The sequence below is a fragment of the Equus quagga genome, chromosome 3 (assembly GCF_021613505.1).
Source record: "Equus quagga isolate Etosha38 chromosome 3, UCLA_HA_Equagga_1.0, whole genome shotgun sequence".
Taxonomy (NCBI): domain Eukaryota; kingdom Metazoa; phylum Chordata; class Mammalia; order Perissodactyla; family Equidae; genus Equus; species Equus quagga.
The window spans coordinates 87,495,456-87,509,239 of NC_060269.1; the positions used below are offsets into that span (position 1 = coordinate 87,495,456).

A 13,784-nucleotide genomic window follows, 5' to 3' on the forward strand; every position below is an offset into this window, starting at 1 on the left:
TTTATTGTGGACAAATTGAGAGTATGTAGATCAAAAGTGCAGAATTCAATGTGCTTAGTTTAGTAGGTTAGAGCACTGTGACAATGAAGCCACCATTCCAAGTTTGATCCTCTAAGGGACTATTTAATATTAAGCTCCATGAGGCCAGGAGCTTTATATTCTCAGTGCCTAGAACATTGCTTGGCACATTGTAAGATCAAAATAAATATTTGCTGAATGAAAAACCTACCACAGTAATAGGTAGACCTCAAATCTCAGTGACTTATCAGAACAAATGTGTACTTCCTGTTATACAAAGTCTAGCACAGGTTAGCAAGGGCTCTCCTCTAGCTGACGACTCAGGAATTTTGGCTTCTGCCACCTTGTGACCCAGGAATTTAGGCTCTTGCCATCTTGTCATGTGCCAGCTAAGACACCAGAGTGTTGAAAGAGATGGATTGTGGAGGCACATCTTGTGAATGCCTGTGCATTTAGGTGATACCTGACACCTCTGCTTGTAGTCCATTGGCCATAAATAGTCACATGGCCCCAAAAGAACTGCAAGGGAGGCTGGGAAATGTAGCGGAGCATGTGGATATTCACAGATCACAATCTAACACAAATGAAAACACAGAAAAAGTATTTTGTTACCTGAACATTCTGAACACTTTTGGTTTTTGTTGATTTTATAGCGGTATCATAGTGCTTTGGGATGGCACTATGGTTCAGGCCAACTTTTGGTTAAAAACATTATAAAACTGCTAATTAGTAAGTGTCTTTAAATGTTATCTAATTTTTCAATAATAATAGTAATTATAGTAATAATAATAATACATTTTGTTGAAAGTTTCCTATAAGCTTATACCATGCAAAGAGCTTTACATAGATTATCTCATTTAACTTCTCCACTAATCAAAAGTAGTAGATTATTGCCTTCATTCCATAAGTAAGGACACTAAGGCTAAGACTGTAAAAAGCTTGCTCAAGGCCTCACAGGCAAGATTCTTACATGAAATCTGGAGCTTTACCATTTGCTGAAGTTCTCAGTCTAAAACTTCTCAATAGCAAATGAGAATACCAAGTCTTACGTGAAATGATTCGTTAGGCACCTAGCACAGAGTCTGGTCTTAATAATTGCTGGTTGCATAGTGGGTATTCAAGCAGTACTAGTTTTCTGCCTTCAAATAAAAAGAACAGGCAGGCAGAAGCCATGCCTACTCTACTATGAATTACTGTTATGTGCTTTTTCATATACCTGAAAATAATGATTAAGCATAATTTGTCTTAAAGTTTTTACTGCATTATTGATCTACTATAAGCCATTGACTCCACAGAGTAGTCATCTCTGGGCCAACCAATATAAAAGCAATGTAGATTCCAGGCTGTAATTCTCCTCAGAGAATAACACTTCAAGAAACAGAGTGGAGGGAATATGCTCTTGACAGGACAAAATCTAATCCTAAATGTTATTAAGTATTGTTGTCTTAAGTCTCCCTCTTTAAAGCTCATACGTAAATAATTTGATTCAGATTGAAAATGGATGGAACATATGCCTGTCTACTATAACAAACAGAATAGCAGGCATTGTTTCTGCTGACTTTGTGTCACAATCTGCGAGTGGCATTATGAAACAACTCAATATGCTGGTCATAACTTTGCGAATGAATAGCTCAATATCATTTGTGCCAAAAGCAGAATCACCACTTTTGGCAGATGCTTTTCAGTATCCAAATGACAACATTAAAATTATATCCAACAGATTGACCAGTTCATTTTCCGGAGATGCGTTTTGTGGCTAATTCATCTTGGCTATCCTTTTGAGATAGATCAACGTTATATCAATAGCACCTTCAGTTGTGCCTGCCATACAGTAGGTGCTCAATAAATATTTAACAAATGAGCAGGATCAGGCCCTTTAAATTTCTAGGCAGCTCTGAAAATCCAGCTTTCCATCACCAACACAAGATTGTCTACTTCAACCCTGAATTGTTGAACATTCAGTTACGTTCAAACCCCAGGCTGAGACAATTGATAAACAAAAGAGAAGGACGTGTTATTCACTCATTTCTCTTGATTTTCTAAGCTCTATTCCTTTAGCTCACCTTCTCTTAAGAAAACCACATCACTGTTCTCAATTATCTTAGCTGAACTAGAGAATGATTTAGTAAAAAAGAAGCACATGTTTTAGAGTTGGACAAACATCAATTCATATTAATTGTTACCACAAATTTTTATAGTTCTAAGACTTTGAGTCAATTAACAGCTCTGTATACCACTTTCCTCATCTGTTTTTGTGTTAAATACACTATTTAACAGAATGCAAAGTCCACCTTTGGTAGGTAAGCAATTAATACTGGTTCACCTTTCTGTCTTCCCTTGTCTTATTGGGAGTTGGTTTCATATAAGTCACATGAAACATATTTCTGTCTTTGATTAAAAAATATTGCATCTCCTGCCTGTTGTTGGATTCCAGTATTGTTATATAAAGAACTATGGGATTTATTCTTCCGGAAGTTAAGTGCTAGGGAAATTTTACCTTTCCTGTGAACTGGTATGATATATTTTGAGATTAATGAATCAAAGCTTGCCACTCACTTGGTTTTGTTGTCGTGTAATTATTTTTCCCTTTGGCTTTCTTGAAGCATGACACTAAATTTAGTGCTCAGGGCAGTAGATATTCATAACTTAAACCTCCTGGTAAAATTGTCATCTCCTAGCCTACTTTGTTTGATGTTTGTTCTTAAAACCGGATTTAATGGTTTTATTGTTCTTATATCTTCTATGGCGAGCTGCACAAATCCTTTTTGGAACCACACAGAATATAAATAATAAATGAATGAAAGAATAAAATGACTATAGAAGTTTACTGTCATTGGAGGGAATGAAGACTTTTACACCAACATTGGGGAACAGAGCCTCAAAGGAAAAAGATATTTTGACAGGGGAGGGCAAAGGAAAACCTATATAATCCAACAGGGAAATGGAAAATCATTTTTGGTAGTCTGTGAAATAAATGGCATTGTTTTTCTATTTTAGATTTTTGGAGAGATTGTCTACAACCCCAAATCACTAAATGACTTGCTCAAGGTTTCGCAGCTGTTAAGTGCGAAACTAATCCAGGCTTTGTGCTGTTTTCAGCTACATCATTCAAAAGAAACTAGGGAAGTTTAACCTCTAAAGATTCTTAAAGCTCGGTGTTTCCTCTCAGGAAGTGACTATCAGTAACATAGGACAGTCATGCACAAATGACGATGAGGAGGGAGGGCTCGTGGAATACAGCTGTGAAATTTGAGCAAAATGCAATCAAGGCTTTGGACACCTGCAGGATAAGATCAGAAATGTGGGGCATTTTTCTTTGCAAAACTCCGTAGCTATAGGCTAGCAACTGAACTGAAGGTGAGGACTCATTGCAAAAGGCCCTTTCTCACAGGTCTGCTTATAAAATGTAGTCTTCTCTCAGAAGAGATTATATTCAGATTTCCTCTTGCCTACCAAACTGCTAGTGGCAATAGGTCTTCTTTTAATTTAGCTTTCAGTTTTTTGGCAGATTGCAGATGGAGAGGAAATGAGTTTGCTCTGAAGTTTTGCAAAGAAAATTTTATTATATCCACATAGAAATAATTGAGTCATTTAAATGTAAGGTTAATATTCAGTGGAGGGATGATTTATTTTTTAAAATAATTTGAATCAACAATAGAATATTCTAAACCTATAGTTATTTTGAACCCTATTGATCTCCAAAAGTTACCACCGTGGTGATTAATAATTTTTGTGTGTGTGTGTGTGAGGAAGATTGGCCCCAAGCTAACATCTGCTGCCGATCTTCCTCCTTTTGCTTGAGGAAGTTTGTCAGTGAGCTAACATCTATCCCAGTCTTCCTCAATTTTTATGTGGGATGCCTCCACAGCGTGGCTTGATGAACAGTGCTAGGTCTGTGCCCAGGATTGGAACTGGCAAACCCTGGCCTGCTGAAACGGAGTGTGTGAACTTAACCACCAGGCCATGGGGCCAGCCCCTATAATTTTTTAATATAATATTCCTTATTTGTAATGAACTTAATCAACATATTACTTTCTTCTCTGGAAAGAGAGTTTCTATTTTGATGAGCGTTTATGAATACCTGTGAGTTTAATATAGTCAAATGTTTTAATATAAATTTAATATAAATAGATCGTGGAATCTCTATTTTTGTGAGCTAATTGACAGAACATTAATTGGGCACTATCTTGTACCTATGAGATAGGAAAGCACTTCCCTGGGAATGTGACATCTGGGCCTGCTAAAGAGGTGCTGATACCAAGGAGTGTCATGGTGACAATATTTCTAACATCCACATCCTTTATTTACTTGGTTTGACCTGTATTACTTCCAGTTTTTGCCTCTCCAATTAACTTTTGAATGGTGACATCTCTCAGATCTACTATTCTCTAAGATAGGGGTCCTCGAAGTGTGGAGCTTGTTAGGCCTTTCCCTAATCCTGTTGAATCGGAAACTTTTCAGTGGGCCTCAGCAATCTGTTTTACAAACTCCTCAGGTAGCTCTGATCCATGTTAAAACTTCAAAATCCCTACCTTAAACTATTGGCCAGTCATGCCTTCCCAATATGAATTTTTGATTCTTCTCTTCCTGTGTTCAAATCGCCAATTTTGTGACCTGAACCAAGGATATACTAAAGCATATAACTGGAGAAAAATCTTTTTAGTGTTGATAATATTTTTCCATAGTGTGCTTAATGGCATATTTGCATAGGCACATTTTATAGAGAAAAGTTTATATTTGAACTTTATGACAAAGAAGCTGCATGGACGTTGAGGATAAAATATGTATATTCTGAGCCTTTGGAAACTCAGTTTGGATTTGTAAGCCTGGGGCACGGATGAGATCCAGGGGAGTGCTTGAATATGACATGTTTGCCATCAAATTTTGCTTACTACATAGATCCAAGAAATTTTCCAGTGCTGTTATCTCTGTGTCTCACTGTTTGATAATTAAAATAGCTTTTTCCCAGTTACTTAAGGTATTCTCAAGAATGTATTTTCTAACTTTTAAATTTCACCTAAAGTTTAATTCAAAACTAGGTATAAAGAAGATACTTGAAAGGAAATTTTGTGTGTGTGTGTGAATTCACAAACTTTATAATGATGATTTTCAATCTTATGGTGAGAAATTATATGCTCTGAAATGGAGATAAGAGATCACCGAATAATTTTTATTTTAGAAAAGGCATCAGGGCATTAGGCATTTCATTTGAATAGCTTTTGTCCCTCTTTGGGAATTCTCTTGTTGCTAAAATTTTGCTACTAGTGTAAGCTCTATGATTGTTTTAACCATTTTACCAAACTACCACAAGTCCATTTATAGCTTCCCCACTATATGAAAAGTTCTGTTCTAGGAATACACTGCAAAAAAATTACAGGGTACTTCTCAGGAGTATGAACAATTGCTGGGATGAAATGATATACTCCATTATAGCACTTGGCCACCTGCTGACCTGTCTGGATACTGAGACTTTGTCAGTCCTTGAGTCTGGGACTTCCAATGTCCTGGTTCTTAATAGTCTTGTTTAATTTCCTGTTTCATGCAGACTGCCTCCTGGATTTCAGACCTCTCATTATTGTATTTGCGAATTACCTGAATTTTCAGTCTTCAGTCCAAACAACCCAGATTCCTAATCGATGGTCCACTCTGTTCTTTGCGGTCTGTGTGCCTTTGGGCCTTTGGACTGGATTGCTGCTAGCCTCTCTCTCTCCCAACCGGAGGCTGGTGCCTGTCACGTGTATTCTGCTCTGAAATCTATCTGGAGTCCTAATGTCCTTGCACTAGATTTGCAGGTTTTGCCACCGTGTCCGCATTGCATTCTCCTCAGTTACGTTACTGACCCTCCCTAGCTTCCCTTCCGAGGGCATACAGGGCCGAATAAGTTTGTAGTTCTATTTCGATTTTTTATTTAGAAACGAAATGCGAAAACTCTCCAAGAAAAATGCTTGTATGACCAATCAGAGGTTCAAAGCCTAAGGAGATTTAAATCTTCTTTCAAATTATATGAGAGTTAGATTTTCAGAAGTTAATGTGTGTTAAAACTATACAAAGATCCTTTAGATTCTGGGCTCAGAACATTAAAGGAATTTTTTTTGCTAATTAAAGCTTTGATTTATTTCAAAGGTTGTGAGGTATTCAGGAAATTATTCATTGTGTAGGAATGTCCCACTCACTGCAGGCCAACCAGTATTGTTTGATAAGCAAATTCAATGAAGCTGCATTGCCTGTCATTGTGGCACACCAAAGCATGCCCACGAATCTCCCAAATGCCCACCGAGGGTTACTGCCACCTCTAATGAGAACCACTGGTGTGGACCATTCAACTTTCAATTTCTGGTTTAGGGAAGGAACCCACAGAACCCACGGTTTTCATTCTCAAAACCGGAATGAAATCAGCACAAAGGAGAGGAGATGACTGCTAGGTAGGCACCCACCATTATGGGCCACAAGGAACAGGCGAGACGGTATTCTATGAAGTCCCTTCTAGCTATAGAACCCAAACAATTTAATGCCATAAAATGCAATATAAGATCATTTATGGGTAAACAATAATCACAGATAATGGATATTTATATTCTATATATTCAAAAAACATGGTTTGAAATTTCAAGGACAGTCTCTTCAATTGCTACATATAATTAGTAAATGGAAGAACTTCTCCTAAAGATAAACAGAAGATGCAACAATTGAGATATTTAAAACCTAAGCTTGCAAAAGATAAAAAGGCATCATGTAGCATTTTAGAATAACGTTAATTTGGACTAAAATTGTTCAGTGTTTAACGCAGGATGTTAGCATTTTTGGTACTAATTGAGAACAAATGAAGTCAACATGATTTAATTCAAATTTACCTAATTTAAAAATTAAAAGTAGCATTACTTTGTATCTCAGTTCTTTTTGAGGAAGGGATGTTGATACGATCTTTATCCTTCTTCATATGAATATTCTAATGGGTAAGCAGGGATCATCTGAAGTGTCTAGCACGGTCTCTGGGACCAGGATATGTTCAGTAGATGTTTGCTCCGTAAATAATTAAATAGTTTTAATGAATCATTTCAGAAACAGTTATCCAGATCTAATCTAAGATGGTTTTATTATAAATAGTTTTAATATTGAAAACAAATTTTTCTTTGCATCTTTTCTAAGCTCTTTACCTCCAGGTTGCCTTACATGGACTAATATATATCTTTTCTATGTGAAATACAGGTTTATATAATGATGATAGGTGACTAAGTGTTAGTAACCATTAAAAGAACAGGCTTCTCTGTATCTCATTATCACTCTGTTTTTCGCTCGTCTCATGCTGTTGTTCTCATTTTCCACAGGGATTCCATAAACAAGTGGATGTGTCATATATTGCCAAACATTACAACATGAGCAAAAGCAAAGTTGACAACCAGTTCTACAGCGTGGAAGTGGGAGACTCAACCTTCACCGTTCTCAAGCGCTACCAGAATCTAAAGCCTATTGGCTCTGGCGCTCAGGGAATAGTTTGGTAAGTGGAATGAATTTAACTTATATTTTTAAAGGGAACATGCTGTGTGTGTTGACTAGCCACAAAGAGGCAAACAAAAACCACAAATAAATAGCACGACTTGGGAGGGAAAAGATACATTCTACTAAAGAAAAATAGAATTATGAGCATTATCTGTAATTCATCACCCGTTTGCTAACAACATGTATCACTTTGCTTGTGACTGGTTTTTCTAGTCACAAAAAATATCCCTCACAGCGGCCATAGAGAAACCAAGAGAACTAGAGGTTTTCTAGCTGTTGCTAGTGCATTTAGAAAACTTTATTTGGCTGTTTTCACAGCAAGAAATGAAGGGTTATGTGTTAAGATAACCAGTGAATAAAATCCCCAGTACTCTAAAGAAGTATAAATGATAGCTCACATGTTCCTGTGACTTTTGAAGTTCAGTGTTTGAAATTCAGTTACCTATTAGAAAAAGCGTTATTTTTAAAATGTTTGCCAAATGTTTTCAAAATGGGAAGATTCTGGACTCCTTGGTAACCATTCTTTTAGAACATTTTTAAGTGGCTAAATTGAGATGATGACACATCAAGATCTGATTTACCTGTTATAAATCTCTTGCAAAATGATGATTTCAGATTGATAAACATTTCTTTTAGATAGTTTTAACTTGTAATGTAGCAACCAAATGTAGCTAGTATGAGCTTATTAGTGTAATAATTTTAAATTTGAAGGTTCACACCTATAAGTAAAAGTTTAGGACATGCACTATAAACATTTACTTGTATATTTGTATTTGCTTATTTATAAAGGAGATTTACTTACAGCAATATATTTATTTGTTACATAAATTGTTGCTATATTAATAATATCCATTTAAGAACACAAACACTTTTAACTGATGAAATGAAGATAGACTAAACAATATTTCAAGGTAGATTTTAGAGGCCGGCCCCATGGCATAGAGGTTAAGTTTGGCGTCCTCCACTTGGGCAGTCCAGGTTCAAAGGTTCAGATCCCGGGTGCCGAACAACAACACTTGTCAGCCATCTGTGACAGCAACACAGATACAAAATCGAGGAAGATTGGCACAGATGTTAGCTCAGGGCAAATCTTCCTCAAGCAAAAAGAGGAAGATTGGCAACAGATGTTAGCTTAGGGTGAATCTTTCTAGGCAAAAAATAAAGAGAAAGAAATAAAATAGATTTTATTTTAAAACTTTTTTACACTCATTTGATGAGATTTATTTTGGTGAAAGCTATGTGATAGTGTTCAGTATTTTTCACACTGTCATTTTACATTTCATAAAATGATTTTAAAATCTGGTTCACTTCATTTTTTTGGTTTTTTAAGACTTTATATTTGTAGAGCAGTTTTAGGTTTACAACAAAATTGGGAGGAAGATAGAGAGATTTCCCATATACCCCTGTCCCCACACATGCATAGCTTCTCCCATTATAAACATCCCACACCAGAGTGGCACATTTATTACAATTGATGAAGCTACATTGACACATCATAATCACCAAAGGCCATCGTTTACGTCAGGCTTCACTCTCGCTGGTGTACATTCTATGACTTTGGATACGTGTAAAATGATTGTGGTATCATAACAGGGTATTTCCACTTCCCCAAAAATCCTCTGCGCTGCCTCTTCATCCCTCCTCCTACTCCTAGCCCCTGGCAACTACTGATGTTTTTACTGTCTCCATAGTTTTGTCTTTTCCAGAATGTCATATAGTTGTACCTATGACACTGAACACACAGTTGGACATTTTTAGGTTGCCTTCTTTAACTTAGTAATATGCATTTAAGGTTCCTCCATGTGTTCTCCTGGCTTTATAGCTCTTTCCTTTTTAGCACTGCATAATATTCCATTGTCTGGCGAGTTTATCCATTCACCTACTTTAGGACAGCTTGGTTGCTTCCAAGTTCTGGCAATTATAAATAAAGCTGCTTTAAACAGCTATGTGCAGGTTTTTGTGTGGATATAAGTTTTAAAGGTTCACTTCTTTTGTTTTTTTGTCAAAAACCATTTTGACAATTGGTTTTAAGTTCACTTTAATGCTTAGTCAATGCAATGGCAGAAGCACACTGTTGGTGCTAAATCATAATACTAGCATTTCAACCTCATTTATCAAATACTCCAAGGCTTTTGTTGAAATTCACGTAGTAAATCTCAATCTTTCCCAACGTCAACTACTATTTGTTTTTGCAGTTTGAAAGACTGAACATTTTAATATTTTTAGCAATGGGCCAAACCTTTCAATTCAAAGATATTTAAACAGATATTTGTTAAAAAAATTTATTTATTTATTTATTTACTATGGTGTAGGTAGGAGGTGAACCTCTTTGTGGCACAAAATAATTTCACGGTGTGGTACGCAGAAAATGGTTCTCCAAAGATGCCCAGACGCTAATCCCCAGAATCCTTGAATATGTTATCTTACATGGCAATAGAGACTTTGCAGATGTGATTAAGTTAAGGGTCTTAATATGAGAGTTCCCTGAAATATCCAGGTGGGACCAATCTAATCACATGTGTCCTTACAAGTAGAAAAGGGAGGCAGAAGAATGGGCCAGAGAAGTGCAATGGGAGAGGAGAGAGAAGAGATTCAAAATATGAGAGAGACTTGCCTTATTGTTGCAGGCTTTAGAGATAGAGGAACAGGGCCATGAGCCAAGAAATGGAGTGGCTGTTAGAAGCTGCAAATGGCCCTCAGCTGACAGTCATTAAAAAAATGGAGAGACCTCAGTCATACAGCCACAGGGAACCGAAATCTGCCAACAAACCCAAATGAGCAAGGAGAGAGATTCTCCTCTAGCCCCTCCAGGAAGGAACTCAGCCTGCTGACATCTTGACTTCAGCCCAGCTAAGTTCGCATGATTTGTTGTGGCAGCAATACTTACACACATGGTATGGTAAAGATTTTACTAAGATAATTGCTGTAAATCTCCTGAAAGCAGGCACACCGAACTATAATGTGTTCAAAGGAAGTAGTTCAGGGTGCCTCTGTCAACCCTCCCCCAAATGTGAAATTTCTGTTTTCCTTTCAAGTCACATCTTTTACCCTCAGTCGTGGACTGGGGGTGGGGGAGGTGTGGGTAAAGTGTATATGTGATGGACCAGTATTAACGTGTATATTAAATATTAGTAAGGTTTAATTTCTTTTCCACATTACAATATATGTTTATATTTTCTTCTTCACTCTACTGGGTGGCTTGTATACCCCTTGGAGAGTGGGAACCCTATTTAGGAGATCAATGTATTCATGAAGAACTTCCAAAATGAAATAGAAAATAAAACAAAAACAAAAATCTTATGAAGGAGGAGAGATGGGAGATGGAGAAAGCAGAGTGATTCCTGGCTACCTTTCTTTAATGGAAAATTATGGAACGTGAGAAAGTTTTCCTGAATAAGATTCTCAGTTCAGATGCTCAAACACTCTTTGGGAGTGTTTCATTTTCTTTCAGATAAAACTACCACAGAAAATGAGGGCTACGAGTGAAAGAAAGCTAGTAGACCTTTAATGATTCAAAAATACGGGCATACCTCAGAGAGACTGTGCGTTCTGTTCCAGACCACTGCAATAAAGCGAGGCACACACGTTTTTTGGTTTCCCAGTGCATATAAAAGTGATGTTTACACTATACTGTAGTCTATTAAGTGTGCAATAGCACTATGTCTAGAAAACAATGTATATACCTTAATTTAAAAATACTTTATGGCTAAAAAATGCTAACCATAATCTGAGCCTTCAGCAAGTCATAATCTTTTTACTGGTGAAAGGTCTTGCCTCGATGTTGATGCCTGCTGACTGATCAGGATGGTGGTTGCTGAAGGTTGGGGTGGTTGTAGCAATTTCTTAAAGTAAGACGGCAATGAAGTTTGCCACATTGATTGACTCTTCTGATCATGGATGATTTCTCTGTAGCGTGTGATGCTGTTTGATAGCATTTTACCCACAGTAGACCTTTCAAAATTGAAGTCAATCCTCTCAAACTCTGCCATTGCTTTATCAACCATGTTCATGTGCTATTCTAAGTCCTGTGTTTTCATTTCAACAATCTCAGTATCTTCGCCAAGAGTAGATTCCATTTCTAGAAACCGTGTCCTTGCTCATCCTTAAGAAGCAACTCCTCGGGGCCGGCCCCATGGCCGAGCGGTTAAGTTTGTGGGCTCTGCTCCAGCAGCCCAGGGTTTGGATCCTGGGCACGGACATGGCACCACCTATCAGGCCATGTTAAGGCAGCATCCCATGTGCCAGAACTAGAAGGACCACAACTAAAAAAATATACAGCTAAATACTGGGGGGATTTGGGGAGAAAAAGCAGAAAAAAAAAAAAGATTGGCCACAGTTGTTAGCTCAGATGCCAGTCTTTAAAAAAAAAAAAAAGAAGCAACTCCTCATCCATTAAAGTTTTATCATGAGATTGCAGCAATTCAGTCATCTTCAGGCTCCACTTCTAATTCTAGTCCTCTTGCTATTTCCACCACATCTGCAGTTACTTCCTCCACTAAAGTCTTGAGCCCCTCAAAGTCATCCATGAGAACTGGAATCAACTTCTTCCAAACTCCTGCTAATGTTGATATTTTGACCTCTTCCCATGAATCACAAATGTTCTTAATGGCATATAGAATGGTGAATCCTTTCCAGAAGGTTTTCAGTTTACTTTACCCGGATCAGTCAGAGGAATCACTATCTATGGTAGCTATAGCCTTATAAAATGTTTTTTTTTTTTTAAGATTGGCACCTGAGCTAACAACTGTTGCCAATCTTCTTCTTCGTTTTTTTTTCTTTTTCTCCCCAAGTCTCCCCAGTACATAGTTGTATATTTTAGGTGTGGGTCCTTCTAGTTGTGGCATGTGGGACACTGCCTCAGCATGGCCTGATGAGCGGTGCCATGTCCAGGCCCAGGATCTAAACTGGCAAAACCCTGGGCCACCAAAGCAGAGTGTGTGAACTTAACCACTCGGCCACAGAGCCAGTCCCTAAAATGTATTTCTTAAGTGATAAGACTTGGGAATTGAAATTACTCCTCGATCTATGGGCTGCAGAATGGATGTTGTGTTAGCAGACGTGAAAACACCATTCATCTCGTTGTACATCTCCATCAGGGCTCTTGAGTGATCAGGTGCATAGTCAGTGACCAAGTCATATTTTGAAAGGAATCTTGTCTCCTGAGCAGTAGGTCTCAACAGTGGGCTCAAAATAGTCAATAAACCATGTTGTAAACAGACGTGCTGACATCTAGGCTCTGTTGTTCCATTTATACAGCACCGGCAGAGTATATTTAGCATAATTCTTAAGGGTCCTAGGATTTTCGGAATGGTTAAGTGAACATTGGCTTCAACTTAAAGTCACCAGCTGTGTTAGGCCCTAACAAGAGAGTCAGCTTGTCCTTTGAAGCTTTGAAGCCAAGTATCGACTTCTCCTGTCTAGCTATGAAAGTCCTAGATGGCATCTTCTTCCAGTATAAGGCTGTTTCATCTAGATTGAAAATCTGTTGGTTAGTGTAGCTGCCTTCATTAATGATCTTAGCTGGATCTCCTGGAGAACTTGCAGCTTCAACACGAGCACTTGCTGCTTCATCTGGCACTTTTATGTTATGGAGGTGGCTTCTTTCCTCAAACCTCATGAACCAACCTCTGCTAGCTTCCAACTTTTCTCTGCAGCTTCCTCACCTCTCTCAGCCTTCACAGAATTGAGGAGAGTGAGGGCTTTGCTCTGGATTAGCCTTTGGCTTAAGGGAATATTGTGGCTGATTTGATCTTCTATCCAGACCACTAAAACTTTCTCCATATCCACAACAAGGCTGTTTCACTTTCTTATTCCTGTTTTCACTGGAGTAGCACTTTTAATTTCCTTCAAGAACTTTTCCTTTGCATTCACAACTTGGTTAACCATTTGGTGTAAGAGGCCTGGCTTTCGGCCTATCTTGGCTTTCCACATGCCTTCCTCAGTAAGTTTAATCGTTTCTAACTTGTTTTAAAGTGAGAAACGTGTGACTCTTCTTTTCCTTGAACACTTAGAGGCCACTATAGGTTTATTAATTGGCCTAATTTCAACGTTGTTGTGTCTCAGGGAATAGAGAGGCCCAAGGACAGGGGAGAGATGGGGGAGTGGCTAGTTGGTAGAGTAGTTAGGACACCACCATTTATCCATTTAAGTTCACTGTCTTATATGGGCATGGTTTGTGGAGCCCCAAAACAATTACAATAGTAACATAAAAGATTGCTGAACACACATCTTCATAATAAATATAATAATAATGAAACAGTTTGCAAAAT

At 37.8% G+C, this 13,784-nt stretch overlaps 1 protein-coding gene across 4 annotated transcripts in view; it reads left to right on the forward strand.

The window, feature by feature from the left end:
* The window catches only part of MAPK10 (mitogen-activated protein kinase 10), a 295,415-nt gene that overhangs the window by 156,957 nt on the left and 124,674 nt on the right, over positions 1–13,784 (forward strand). For all 4 annotated transcript variants that reach the window (XM_046656779.1, XM_046656777.1, XM_046656778.1 and 1 more), the window contains one exon: positions 7,344–7,513. In XM_046656779.1, coding sequence (XP_046512735.1) covers positions 7,392–7,513 — 122 coding nt within the window. In that variant the 5' untranslated portion in view covers positions 7,344–7,391. The remainder of the gene's footprint in view (positions 1–7,343; positions 7,514–13,784) is intronic.